The sequence below is a fragment of the Apteryx mantelli genome, chromosome 13, assembly GCF_036417845.1.
Source record: "Apteryx mantelli isolate bAptMan1 chromosome 13, bAptMan1.hap1, whole genome shotgun sequence".
NCBI classification, from domain to species: Eukaryota; Metazoa; Chordata; class Aves; order Apterygiformes; family Apterygidae; genus Apteryx; species Apteryx mantelli.
Genome location: NC_089990.1, coordinates 11,906,788 through 11,921,584, shown reverse-complemented (window position 1 = coordinate 11,921,584; position 14,797 = coordinate 11,906,788). Strand labels below are relative to the sequence as shown.

The window sequence follows — 14,797 nt, the reverse complement described above, 5'->3', positions numbered from 1 at the left end:
AAGTTGGGAACATACCTTGTTTTCTACTATGTAGTGTTAACATTTTTAAAATCATGGCCCCCCCCGCTCTATTTTTTCAATATTCTAATATAACCAGTCAGTTTGAAAATCCAACCCATAGTAAAAAGGGTGCAAAGGAGACAGAAAAGGAAGGTAGTGTTTTTAAGAGGTTTAACCTCTTTGTTATTTTATCAAATTATCCTTCCAAATGCTGCAATCCCACTGAAACCAACCACTCTAAGGAATTTCAGCATACTCTGCAACTGTAAGAGACAAACTCAGCATCCTGGAAGTTACAGCACTGTTGCCCTGTTGTTGCTTCCACTGAAACAAATATTCAAGCCGTTATGGTTTTAAATAAGAACAGGACCAGCACCCTGTGATTAGGAACTTTGAGGTGGGCTCCTTCCTCTTTAAATTAAACATAGGCTTGGTATTTCCCTTGTGAGCAAGTCCTTAGCTATCCTGTTCATTTGAGTCTTAGGTCTTCTTCCTCCTGTCCAAGCCATGTTTTATCGCTATTGCATGTCCTCCTCTGGTTGATATGAATTATTAAACCTCCAGTAGTTAGTTACCTTGTGCTGTGTCATTTTGCAGCGTTTCTAGAAACACTCTTTAGACCCTTTGCCTCCTGCAGTAATTCTTACGCAATTACCAGACTGTCATACTCATCCATGCATTGGCAATGCAGTAGCGAAACCTGTCTCATTAGCTGCTAACCAAAAAAGGCTCTTCTTTAGTCCCTAGCCGTGAGATTACAGTGCTAACACACTGCATAGCTCTCCTGCCTGTGATACAGATGCAGTGCTTTAAAAATAATGGTGTCACTGATCTTAGTCTGATTGTATTTTTTATGCAGAATGTTTTTAGGCTTTATGTATGGAGAGAGACACATATACATACATATGAGGGAAGAAGCTGAGATCTTGTGATTTCCTGGAAACAAATGATGGGGAAGGGTTTTCCCAGAAGACTACTGAGTGTGAAGGTCCAAAGCTTTCTATTCTTTCAAAGGGCTCAAACATTTACTCAATAATTCAGTGTCTGTAGGCTTGAATATTTCTTAAGCAGGAACCACTATGTTATCTCCCTGTTTACTCAAACTGACAATTGCAATCCAGCATCTGCATAGTTTGTATTCAGTGAACGTAGTATTGTCCTTGACTATCGTTACTCATTATAAATCCTGTTTTATGTACAAGTTATCAGGTTGGATTCCACAAGGATGTGGAAATATTTGACAGGGTGGAGTCAATAGTCCTAAGTAGAAAATAAGTGGGAGGAAAAAAAATTCCACATATACAGGAGGATGTAACATTGAAATGTAAGGTACCACAGATCCTGCCCATTTTGTAGGAATAAGCAGCTGCAAAGAGAAGAGGTCTGGTAATGCTCCCCCTGAGGAAGAGGTTAATAAGCTCATGCAGTATTAGACATCAGAGACTGCACATCTGCAAGGGTGGAAAAGAGGCAATATGAAAGAGCATGAGAGATTAAAAGAAAGAAAATCAAACTTCATTAGTACCACAACTCTCAAAAGCTCTTGTTTACATTTTTATGTTAGTCCAGAGGAAACCATACACTACTCACTGTATTATTTTTTCCTCTTTCACTATTCAGTTTGGAAATATTTGCAAATAGGTGGGAGGGAGAACTTTTGCTAGAGAACTGACAAAGTGGGCAAAGAAATCAGTTTTACTCACTGTTGTTATTCTGCTGCATGACTAGCCAAAAAGTGTGAGAACCTCTATAATCTGCAAAAAGCCCAGGTGCAGGCCAGGTCTTTTTTTTTTCATGGTAGTCAGGGGATCACTTTCTGTATTTTTCATATTTGCTATGGTCCGTATCCCACTAACAAAGGTCTGGATGCAGCCGCCTTTCAGGCCACTCAGAACTTACTGAAAGAGATTTTTGCAGGATTTCATCCACAACAGAAGCTAATACAAACTGTGTTCCTTGAAGTTTTCCCCCGGAAATAAGGGACTGGTTCGAACCAAGTAGCGACATCTTTGTCTTTTAGATCTAATGTTATGGCATTGTATTTTCTAGCATATATTAATTGTGTCATTGCAGCCAAGCTCAGCATGGATCCGATCCAACTGAAATGCTGACTCCGTTTACATAGCGTAGCAAGGGTGGAGAAAGCTGCTCGTGGCCAGTCACACGTAGGCTATCGCCCAGGAGCCTGTGGGTCAGCCCTTTGGAAGCTGTGCAGAGCCTTTGGGAATATGCAGATTTGGATGTGGCTACCTTGCTCCCTCCCGCCTAGTTTTCTGTCTGCAGAACTACTACCACTTTTCAGCTCTAACCTAACCTTTATTTTAGCAGCTCTCCCCATTCTCTTTGGCCTAAATTGCTGAAGTGGGATTTTATTTTCTGATCTACGCTACCCATATTCTCTGCAATGTGTATTGTTGGTTTTTATTTTTTAAGTTGCATGAATAGTCTACAGTTGATTAAATTTATCCTTATTTTCTGATTATGGAGCAGATCACAAATTTCCTTCCTTTCTCCTCCAATTTAAAGTGTGCTAAAATTATTTGAACAATTCCAAAATGTACCTGTATTGTTTAATTGTAGCTGGTTGGCTACGTCAAGTTGCTTCACTTCCTTGATTGGATTAGCACACCAACACTATCAGGGTGTATTTTTTTATGAAAATTGTGAGGAAAATTTATTTTAAAGTACTTCTATGCAAGTAGAACTGCATTACTAACTCAAAACAAAGACAATACAAACAAAACCTAATAAAATGATTCAGAAAGTTCAAACAGATGTCTGCAGATTGCCCTGAGAGTAAGGGGGGAAAATAGCCTGAAAAAAGAAAAAAAGAATAGAAAAACATGAATAAATATAGCAATTGCTTTTGGATTTGTCTTTTTATACAGACCTTAAACCCTTCCAAAAAAAAAAAAAAAAAGACAAATGATGTTATGGTTAAAAGAGAGCGCCAGAGGTGCATGTTCTGAACTAACAACTCAGGGAAGAAAACATCATCCCAAGGGAAAATTACAATTATTAACATAGGCTTTGGCTCACAGAGAAATTGTGAGATCTTTACTCATGTTATACATTGTGAAGGGGAAAAAAATCCTTTCTAAATGTCTTGCTTATTAAGCCAGTCATGCATCTCACTGTAGGTTGTAAAGCAGTATAACGTGCACAGGGGGCTCATAAGCATATTTTAGTGTTAGGGAATATCATTTATACAGTTTTTATATTGTCAATATTACCCCTAGAGAATGAGATTACGCTTTAAGCTACTGTAAATCTACACTTTTGCTCACCTTTGTATAATTTCATTTTTTAATAGAATGAAGCCCACATAAATGAATATTTGATTAAGGGATAAACCTAATAAAAGAATACATTTACTGCACACAGATTTATTTAAATCTTTGCTATATAATACAGTAAAATGCTATAAAATGGTATGTAGTTTGCAGGCAGCTACACTGAGAAAATAGAGAATATTCTTCAGAAAGATGAATTTGACAACATCATATTGTATGTTATATACAACTGGTATCAAAGATACTCTTAACACTTTAATTCCTCATAGGTGGCTGGCGTATGACATTGTTGATGCTAAATTAAGTTTATTGCACAGCAACAAAAATGTGTTTTGGAGATTAACTAAGAGCTTTCTAAAAAAAAGGAGGTATTTAACTATGCCCTTTCTGTGTATTGATCCATAGTATCTCCTGGGTGGCTACACTATTCTAGGGCTTTTGTACTTAGCTTCTCTCTTACAGGTATTCAAGATACCTTCATTCAACTTTCCTTGAGAAATAAAGGGAATATGAATGAAAAACTGAAACCTGTTCCAAAGTTAAATAGCCAGTCCGTTCAGAACCATCCCACAGTACCCTCAATGACTACATCTTATTCAGTTTGAAAAATACTTTTTAAAATAACATAAAATACAATTTAAAATATCAAGAATTAAAAAAAAAAAAAGCTTAGGAAACATTTAACTTGGGTTTTAGTTAATCTTTAAGCATCATAAAGGTATGGTATCGTATTTATGGTATCATCATTTACCTGGCATCATAAGTCTGGTAAATGGAGTTACTCCTAATCCTCCATAGCTTCCTTAAAAATTTCAATTTCCTGCTGTAACTTTGGCTTCACCAAACCGTACAGCTGCGGTGCCGGACATGGCTGAGGCACAGGCGGATTTCGCCCCGCTGGCGCCGGCAAGGGAAGCATGCGTGTGCCTGTGTGTGAGGTGGGGGAGAAGGGTGGGCGGTTGTAAACATCCGAAGTGACTTCCAAAACTGCTGCACTGTGGGTTACTTGAGGTCATTAATGGCCTGATGAAGTATAACCAGTGAAGGGTGTAATGGCCATAACCAACATGTATCTTTGCTGATACAGCAATCCAGCTGAGCATTGTATCTGCTGCTTCACACCTTCCCTTCCCTATATGTGTTTGAGAAGAACAGGCTGAACGTGTAGTGCTGATCTTCAAATCTACTTGACTAGGTGGGGGTCAACTATGGCTAATTATTTGCAAAATACTGGGGAAAAGAATCACAGAATGTTACATTCTATCTTTTTATACAGCATTTCAAGTGGCTGAATAAAGATGGCTTTTTAACAATTTTCAAGCTGCTTGCTTAGGTGAGAGGGAATTTTTGTTCGTGGCTGTGCAAAGGCATGCACTGGTTCTAGCTGGTGTTAGTAGTGCATGCTTTTCAGAAACTGGATGTCATAGATGGCAAGTCTTTCCATTTTGTGTTTTTTTTCCCTAACAAGCTGTTGGAAGGATTGTGACCTACTGAATGATCTAACCTCCTTCTAGAGCACTTTTAACCTGGAAACACCCTCACTACCTACAAATAATCAGCCAACTTTAAAAAATGTGTATGTAGGGAGGTGTAAAGGACTATTCCATCATATCTTGTTTTACTAATCCCAGAGTAACTTTTGACAAATAACTCTTATTTTGAATGCACATGTGGATTCCTAATCTCTAATTTGTGGGTTCCTAATCTCTTATTTGGTCATAGAATCTAGGTCACCCAATGTGGTACTTTAAATGTGCATGTATACATGGTCTCTCTGTCCTTCTCTGTCTATACAAATATCAAGCATCAAACATGGTATCAGAAGATGCAGCTGATGCCTAATGGCCGTTAAAAAAGTGAGTTACCTACATCATTTCTGCTGACATCCGTTACTAATACATAGACTAATGCACTAAGCAATTTTGTAAATCCCACACAATATAGATGGTTAGTCAGAAAGATACCTTTGTAAATCTGGTTCCTGATCCCAGTTCTTCAAAGAGAGTAGACTGATGGGTATTAGATGCCCTGTGACCTTTAAGGCTTTGGCCTGCTGTCTGGGAAGATGGCTACTTCTCTGCAGAATGCAAAACCACTATGTTACCAACTCACATGAAAGCCACTGCAGTAAAAGTTAAGCCTTTAGGATTGCCTGTAAATATATTCTATATATTTCTATGATTTTTCAAGTGCAGTCATGCTGACCTGCAGATTCTCTCAGTAGACGCTTTTTTTAGAAGTACGATATTAATATAGGCTAGATCATATACAGCCTGCTATGTAAAGAACTCACGAAACTTCCTAATAACTAGAGAAAAAACAAAAAAAGAAAAAAAGCACAATGTTCAAGATTTGCGTTTCTCCTTACCCCCTCCCTCGAGTTTAATATTTGCCCCAGTAAATCGTAAGACAATAATTTTAATCAGCCAAAGGCTTGAAACTAATTTTAGTCACTTCTTTGGAGGTTCCCATGCTCCCAAACATTCCTCTGGAGATGTTATGTCCCCAGCTCTTCCTGATCTTTATTCTTGTTTACATCCAAAATACATATTAAATCATCTCTGTTTGGAGAGTATGAGCCTCCTTAAAACCATGAAACATTCAATTACTAATTAGCTGTTTCCTGTTCCTAATGAAGTGAACATGTCGGATTTGGATTAAAATTCAGCTACTGCTCTCCTCTGTTTATGGTTCCAGATGTTTTTGTTTTATCTAGGAGGTTACTTTGACAGCTACTGCTAAATGATAAATCACTCATATTATAGCTGAAATGCATTTTGAAATTGAAATGTGGCAAACTTTGAGATTGCTCCAAGGATCAGTGTCAGTTAGCAGGTCAATACTTGTTCTTTCCTTATGAGTGTTCAGTATTGGCATATGTAAAACAGTAATGGGATAGATGTCAACATTATACAAAATGCTTCTCAATATTATCATTTTGCTATCATCTTCAAGATCAGTACTTGCGGGTTTAGCTTGGTGAATTTATGATTCATTGTATAATAAACGAGAATATGGATTCTTGTTAGCTTTCATTTCTGTGGGCATTTTAATATTTATTTTTTCTCTGGGCTTAAAGTTGCTTAATGTGAAAAACCACAGTTGATAGGTACTATAACTAGGAATATTTTTTATGAAGGAAATAAGCGGCTTTCTACTTGTTTCCCTAAATAAGGAAAAATAATTTGCAAAGAAATGTGGAGGTTTCTGAATGAAAGAACAGTTTTCCAAAGAACAGATATTGATTTATTTCTATTACATTTTTAATGCAGTGTAATTTTATTTTAACACACTATTCTCTGGAAGGTTTTGTGCATGTAATATTGGTACATTGCAACGCTTACCTACAGCTGATTTCCATGTGACTCTGTCTATCTTACATGCAAGACATCACAGGCTGCCTTATGAAAAACAGAAGAAAAATGAGTGTTTGATTAAAAACAAACTGAAAAACATGTCATAAAGGAAGGAATCCACAGAAAATCCAAATCAAAATATTTATAGTCTCTATTAAGCAAATGCTGGCTGGCAAGTGCCCTGGGAGGCCGGATCAGAGAGGCCCCTGGGGCTGGGGTGCCGGGTTGGGGGGCAGGCAGAGCCCAGAAGGGGCTTGGCGTGGGAGTGTGACCCTGCAGCTGCGGAGGGTGGCAGAGCCTAAGCAGGGCACACAGCGGGGATATGCATGAAAGTAGTTCTTGTAAAACTACATTAAAATGGAATAGGTGTGTTAAAAACTTAGCAAATGACCCTTGAAACTTTTATTAAGATTGCAAGAAACTATTGTAAATTTAGCCCAGTCTGAAAAACTAAGTGTCTGCACCCATACCATCAAGTTAGAGGGTAGTCAGTGCTCTGATAACTGGCTCATTTCTCTGCGTAACACAAACCAAATTCAGTTATCTAGGGCTTTACAAGGCATTTGTCATCAGATACCTCTTTTTTCAGATGTAAAACATATTCACATGCTGGATCGTTTATATCACTTGTAGATATAATAATCTGGCTTGAGAAAAGAAAAGTCCAGAAAAAAATGAAGGAAATCTGAGTTGAAATTAATTATAACATGCTTAAGTATGTCACTGACCTTTATTCTTCTCTTTTTTTTTTTCCCTCCAGAAAACAGAACATACATCAAACCTACTATTATGTACTGAAGGAAACACCTGTTGTTGAAAAATATATAATGATCACTATTTGAAGACTATATAGTTCATGAAAAACGTCCCTTCAAACCTTTGATGCCTTCAGTACTGTGCGAAGAACAGGATTTGTAGCATGAAACTTGAAGGACAATTTCAAGCAATTTACTGTTGCTGCATCGAAAACTGCCGTATTGTCATTAAGAAATATTGAGACTTTTTACAAGCTTACCATACCAAACCAAGCCTGTTGCAACAGATCATTTTTAGGTCCCAGGAGATAGAAAGGAGTTTTAGTATTTTTAAGCACATACAGGAATTATTCCCTTTCCCTCCCCCCCCCCCAAAGAACTTTTTTTTTTCTAAGGAGGTAGCTATTACTGTATAGCAATGGCACAATGATTTTAAGCCACAAAGGTCCTCACTGGCTGTACATCATACAAGTCCAGTTTATCACTGAAACTGTTCAACATGGAGCTGTTTCGATTGTGTTTATAAATTAAGCTTTGTTTACTGAAGCAGATACTCGATATATATTACGTTTTAAAAAGAAATGTGTGTACATTTTTTAAAAGAATGATGTAAAAATTGTCCTTTCATTAGATGACCAATTCAAAAGTGTGAGCTAAACCCTAATAGCTGACGTAATATGAGGATTATAATTGATGCTTTTTTATGCTCAGTTCAGCTTGGCTTTTGGTCTTTTAAGATGAAAAAAATGAATATGCAGTAGAGTGTTAGATAATGGAAACTTTTAAGTATGGTTTCTCTGTTGTACCATATTAAGTTAAAGTACACATTCTTTGTTAAAAATGTTCTTGCTAAAAATACAGTATTAAAATTTTTTTGTTTGACTTTGGAAATCTTTTAAGATTTTTTTGACTGTGAACTCCCATAGTTATTGTACTAATACAAAACAGTATTTTGCACTATTAAAAATACTTGAAGAAATTACTTAATAAAGAGGGTGGGTTGGTATTAAACATTTTTCTAATTATTGCATGTTAAAAATTCCAAACTTACTTTAAAATTAACCAAAACATTCCTTTTTAAAATAGGTGACTTAAATCTGGTTTGAATCAAGTGGAATTAGTAATCACATGTTCACTCTCTCATGCATGAGTCAAAGGCACAAAGCTTGTTTACTTATAAACTCATGTTTATATGTGCATGTTTATATTTATACACACACACCGTGAATTAAATAAATACAATTAAAAATATATATATATTTATATTCTATTGGGAATATATTTCCCTCAAATATATATTTTTATATATATAGCATTATATATGTAGTATTAGATGTATTTATATATATTTAAATATATAAATATATTTAAATATATATATTTATATACACTTTGTGTGTGTGTGTGGCCTTCAAGATTTCATTTATATTAATCGCTAGATTTTCTTCAGTATGAGGTCATGGTTAACTGACTTTAGCTAACTTTGAAAGTATGGTTTCAAACTGTACTATCTGATACAGCAGAAAAAAAAACGGATTTTTTTTTTCCCTGAAACATACATTTTAGCTTAACCAAGTACCGGTTCAAGAAAATATGAGGGCCTCTGTTTTACAGGTGATCAAATGAATTATCAGAAGAGTCCACCTGGCCTTTCAATGTACAGATGTGTTTTATTCCATATTATTTTTATTGCAGTTGTTTTAATAACTGCAGTAATCACATTGCCTTATGATTAAACAATCAAAAAAATTAAATGATACTAGAAAACAGATGCACTTTGAGCTGCAAATGCTCCTGCACTTTTCCTAAAAACCTTAAGTATGATTAAAACAATGCAGCATCTGAACTTAAGTTCTACATTGGATTATTTATTAATTTTAGATTCTCTTCCATCTAGATTCTCTGAGATGAGTAGATCTTATTTCTAAATGTTTTTTTAAAAAGGACTTGTCACATTCCTTGGAATACTACAGTGTTTCTGAGTAAGTGGCTGATTAATCAAACTCTGGTATTACTCCTAAGAAGTGCAGATTTTGAAGAAAGCTCACTGCTGAATTCTCTAGTAGAATGTATTTTAGCAAAATTTAATGTAACTAAATATGTTAGTCTTTGAGATGTTAAAGTTTTTGCATTTTTATTTATTCTTCATAAAAACAATTTTAGCTGCTTTTTCCTCAATGGCTGATCAACATTTCTTAACCCTGCAGTGATACTGGGTTGATGAGCACATCATTGATTTCTCATTTGCCCTACCCAGAATAGTTTTAAATGTCAAAGTACTGGCAAATGAGATTTGGGGAACTGATAAACTTCAGAAACTGAATCTGTTGTTAAGTCCTTATTAGGTAGCTCCTGATAAATATTGACAAACCAAGACACGGAGCTTTTTATGTGTCAACTCATCCTATTGAGCGCACATCTAACTAACTAACACTTTCTTTTGGAAAAACCTATTAAAGCACAGAACAACTACTAAGTTTGGCCAATTGCAATTGATTACATCACAGGAAAGTGCAGATTTCATTTCTTTCTTTTTACTTCCTATCATCTCCTTACTAATATTCCAAATGATGCACTTCTACATAGGGATCTGGCTGTGATTTGCACTGACACAAACACTTACCTAGTTGTTTCTGACTGATCGATGTGTGAAACATGGAATTGTGAACAACATTACTTGAGAAGAAACATATAGCTGAGTAGCGACGTTTCATACCAGTAAGTCAAATTATGGACAACATTAATATACTGCAAATTAGTGTTCTTTGCCCATAAGACATGACAGCCATTCTGGGAGAGAAAAAAAAATGTGGTTTGACCTGTTCACTACTTTTGACAATAGCACCTGACACTGTCAACAGTTTAAGCTACAAGCATACAGAAAAAAACACCTGATGGTGGTGGGTATCTTTGTAGCTGCAGTTAGCAGTATACTGTATGTACCTTCCTGTAGGAAAACTAGGTAATCATCTTCTGAGCATTACACAGTGATTTCTGCTCTAGGAGATTGAGTCAATCATATCATGTTATTGAGAAAAAAAGGGGGAGGGAGGGGGAAAGGTGTCATTCCCCACCCCCACCCCCCCAATCCTGGGAATAGGACTAATGTGTGTGGTTTTTTCCTTCCACGCAGTGTAAAACAGCTCAGGTTAGATTTTGTCTAGTTCCAGGCATGGCAACTGAAGAAGACAGGCAAGGAAAAGAGGAAACTGCTTGTATGTATGTCATGTTTTCTGGCTTTCTGTTGAACTTTATCAAAGGCTGAAGGAGATGGGATTGTATACTGAGAGAAGACAAGAGTAAGGGAAGAATTGTCTTTTATATGTGAAAGCAAGATACAAAGAGCAAGAAAATAAACTTTCCCTAGCCACTGTGGTTCCATGTCTGCTACAGATCAGTGATGATAGTTTCAGAAAATTACCATAACGCCCACAATCATTCCTGTGTGGTAATACAGAACAGTGAACACAGGGGATGAGTGCTTTTTATTATTATTTTTTTTTTAATTTCTCATGGACATAATTCCAGATTCAGCTACACATCTGGTATTTTAAATGCATCTTTTGTATATTAAACACTGGAACAAGTTCAACAGGCAAATATGGGAGAAACCATGTCCTATGGCCTAGTGGGTAGACTTGCCACAGAGTAGTGGGAAATCCAGTGGTCAAGTCTCCCCTCATCATAAGAAGTAGTGAGTTGACCAGAACTAGCCTGCTACGACCATCTACCCGGGAGCCTAAGAGGGGTGTTGCCTCTGCCTCTTTCAGGATTTGTCTTTTTATTTATGTATTTTTTTTCCAAATGAAAATGCCAGTGAGGAGCAGGACTTTGGCTGTCCCCATAGTCTCAGGACTTCTTCCTGGCCAGAGCAGGTGGGCGCCCAGTGCCTCAGTGTGACAGCCTGGCTCCACGCCGTGCGGCGGCTGCGCAGAAGCCCAGCTCGGGCCGGCGGGTTCTGCAGGCCGGGAGCTGCTGCCGAGGCTGGTGCTGCGGAGCCCCAGTCCCCGTGTGCCGCTGGGCTTGGGGGCAGTGCTGCGCTCCCCAGAAGCGTTGCCTTGCTTGAACACTGCCTTTGACATGGCATCCTGCCTATAAAGGTGGTGGTAGCTGGACACAAGGTGATCTTGGCTAAATGCAGGCAAGTTAATGCACTATGTATTTCAGCAATTTTTATGAATCTTGTCTAATGTAGAGTTCTATCATAATAAACTATAACAGAATCAATAGTGACCAATCTCAATTTAAAATCTGGATCTATAGTAATACACAGCAAGAACACTCTTCTTTAGAAATGCATGGCTGTGCATTAAAAGCTGAACACTGGTTTAAGTAATTGCTATCTACAAGTAAGTGGCCCATTAATATATCTATTTACAGAATATTTTTGGTAACATGACTAAAAAAAGAAAAAAAGTAGGCTAAACTGAGTAGTTATGAATTTCCTTCATGCCCTCAGCTGATCACCACAACTGCTCCTGTGTGTATGTGTGTGCACACGCGCATGCACTCAGCCCTAAATACCTGTGTGCTCATTCACATTATCTTTGGCCATGGTCTGGTGATATGTTAGCCTTGGCAGCAATCCTGATATAAAGACTTCCTGCTTTTCCATTGCTTGTTCCTGCTGCTGTGCCGCAGCATCCTGCCTGCGCTGCTTTGCCTCAGCGGGGGAAGGAGAGGCGAAAGGTTTTGCAGGAATTTTTTTGTTTGTTTTTAAAGCCAGGTCACGTGCTACAATCATTTGTTATATGTACTGCAAATGTTTGGGCACTTGTAAAATATCTATTAATAAAAATGTTGGCTTTAGTTCTGCCTGCAAGTAGGGGTGTCTTTGAAGCTGGGCTGGAAGGAGAGGTAAAAAAAGTTTTGAAATGATGAATTTATAGAAGAATTATGACTTACTGTTATTTTATACCTGTATCTCGAAGAAATCAAATTAACCAATCCAGTGTCAGCACAGTAAAAATGCTGCCGGCTGCTCCCTTTACGTTAGGCCATAATCCATTTTTGCTTTTGCTGGACAGCTAACACAGACATCTTAATAGATCATCATTTGTGTGAAAGTTAGAGAGCACTATAGCTCAGGTAGGGGAAAAATTCTTACTGGAGCTCATTTTTTAAAATAAAAAGAGACTCTTACTCTTTGCAGGCCCAATTAGAAATATAGTAAGATTTTACTATATCTTCGTTATGTGATACTGTTGACAATCCAAAATTATGAAAGTCAATACAGCACCATATATTAAAATGCTTTTAGATAACCGATAAGTTATACTTGACAAATTAGATCTTTTATAATGTTTAAACATTTGGCTCTACATCTCCGAAAATACATGCACTGCTTGTGCAAAAAATGACACTGAAATTTTTACACACTAATTAATAAATCCCTTTTACTAGATACCAACTCTTTGCCTTGGTGCTCTACACATGGGTTTAATGGTGGGAAAATGAAATTTTTGGGGGGGGCGGAGGACCCTAAAATGTAATTGCCCACCTTCATGCCCTTCCAACGTTAGGAGGGACTGCCCAGCTTGACTCCCAGGACAGTTCCACGGTGCGTGTATCTGCCAGGCTACCTGCAGTTTTTTCCTCTATGAGAAAACCAGCTCTTTGCCTACACAGGCGGCACAGCCTCTATATTTAAGGTCACTATCTTTAAAAACAACAATCTCAGACATGTCAGCCATACGTATGCTTGCTGGTCCTGGTAACAGTACCAAGTGCCCAAGAGTCTGGAACAAACTTTGAGTGCTCAGAGGGATGGTGGGGATGAAACACCGACTCGAGTGGAGCAGTAGTAGGAGTAGTGGGAAGTTCGTATCTGAGATACACAATTTTGGCCCAGCTCTAACTAATTGCTGTATTCTTCACTCTGCCAACAGTGAGTGATGTATACATAGTTATTTTGAAAGAAAGTTTGAAATAAAACAATGTATAGAAACTTAGTTATTTTGAATTGTTGGGTGAATACACGGTTTCATCATATTAAACTTTGCATCACAGCCCTTTCATAATAAGTTCCACGATGTGATAGTATCTTCTACAGTGAGCATCCCCATGATTCTCCCGAGGTTTTACTCGGCCCCGTATTAAGCTCACGGCGCGTGCTTTCCAACGCTGCAGCATTACGTGCGCATGGTGCAGGACCTCTGGGGCGCCGGGGCTCACCGCTCACCGCGGCGCCCGGCCAGCCGCGATGCCGGGGCGCGGGCAGGGCGCCCGGGGCGCTCACTCGCTCGCTGCGCTCCCGCGGCCGGGCCCCAGCCCCGCGGCGCTGCGGACGGGCACGCGGTGCCTGCGCAGGCCGCGCTGGAGGATCTGGGTTTTGCCGGAAGCGTTCATCCGCCTACCGAAAGGCCACATGCCTAAAACGAACGTGACCCTCCCCCACCCCCAAAGTGGCCGCGTACAAAAAAGGAAAAAAAACCCACTGGTATTAAATGAAACAAGATGGAATTTAGTTAAAAAGAGAAGAAAGAATAAACAGAAATGAAGAATAAACTTTAATTGGCTCCAGTGCCATCAGGATTTGGCATTTAACTTTAATCATATGTTTCATCGTGTATCAGGAAGAAAGTACCTGTTTCGTGTTTCCCCTCTTGGTTCCTGCCATTCACTGAAAGGCTGTTTATTCCCAGAGCTGTGCTGCCATCAGTTGATGATGCTGGGGCACTTGCAGAGATGTTTTGGCAGGAAAATGCTATATCATTCATAACTTTAATAGTCTTTTTCTTAGTAGACCAGTCCAAAGTGGTCATATAAATTGTTGCATTTTCTCCCTTGGTGTCATATGGGGGAGGGGGAACCACCCAAAATAACAAAACAGAAAAAAAACCCTGCCCTAATAACTTAAAAATAACAAGAAAGAAATTCCCCATTGAACTTTTTTTAATAGTTCTATAAAACTGGTAAAGACAGGAACAGTACTCAGAGATTTTTGGTGTCAGATCAGTGCTTTGCATTTACACCTTGTGCAAAGTAAGTATTTGATAGCATTTGACAGCTGATTTATTAGCATTTGACACCAATATTACACATGTTGAAATGACTCTACACTGTGCAAAGCAGTGGAAAAATCACTGATTCCTTTCATGGCTTTTTCCTAGTAGTTTAAAACTGCAATTTCATTCCAAAGGAAAAAAAATGAATTCCTCACAACCCAGTTGTAATTCTTTATTTCTTCTAGTATTTATTATGTTCAGCTCATACTAACTTGCAAAAAAAAGGGGGGGGGGCGAAAAGAAAAGCAGTTGCATTTATTTCACAGATGCTAGCTCTGAAAACAAATCAAAACCAGGCCATGCTCATAATATCTGAAGGAGTCACAGAAAAATGAGAAGTCTGCTATTGTGGTGAGAAACACTGCAGGACTAAGACTGGTGATTTA

General features: G+C 38.1%; 1 protein-coding gene across 3 annotated transcripts in view; it reads left to right on the top strand.

Annotated features, from left to right (window-relative positions):
- DACH2 (dachshund family transcription factor 2) overlaps window positions 1-8,286 on the top strand; it is a 336,855-nt gene extending 328,569 nt beyond the window's left edge. For all 3 annotated transcript variants that reach the window (XM_013946280.2, XM_067304137.1, XM_067304136.1), the window contains exon 12: window positions 7,410-8,286. In XM_013946280.2, the coding sequence (XP_013801734.2) occupies window positions 7,410-7,447 (38 nt within the window). In that variant the 3' untranslated portion in view covers window positions 7,448-8,286. The remainder of the gene's footprint in view (window positions 1-7,409) is intronic.
- Window positions 8,287-14,797: the final 6,511 nt, after the last annotated feature.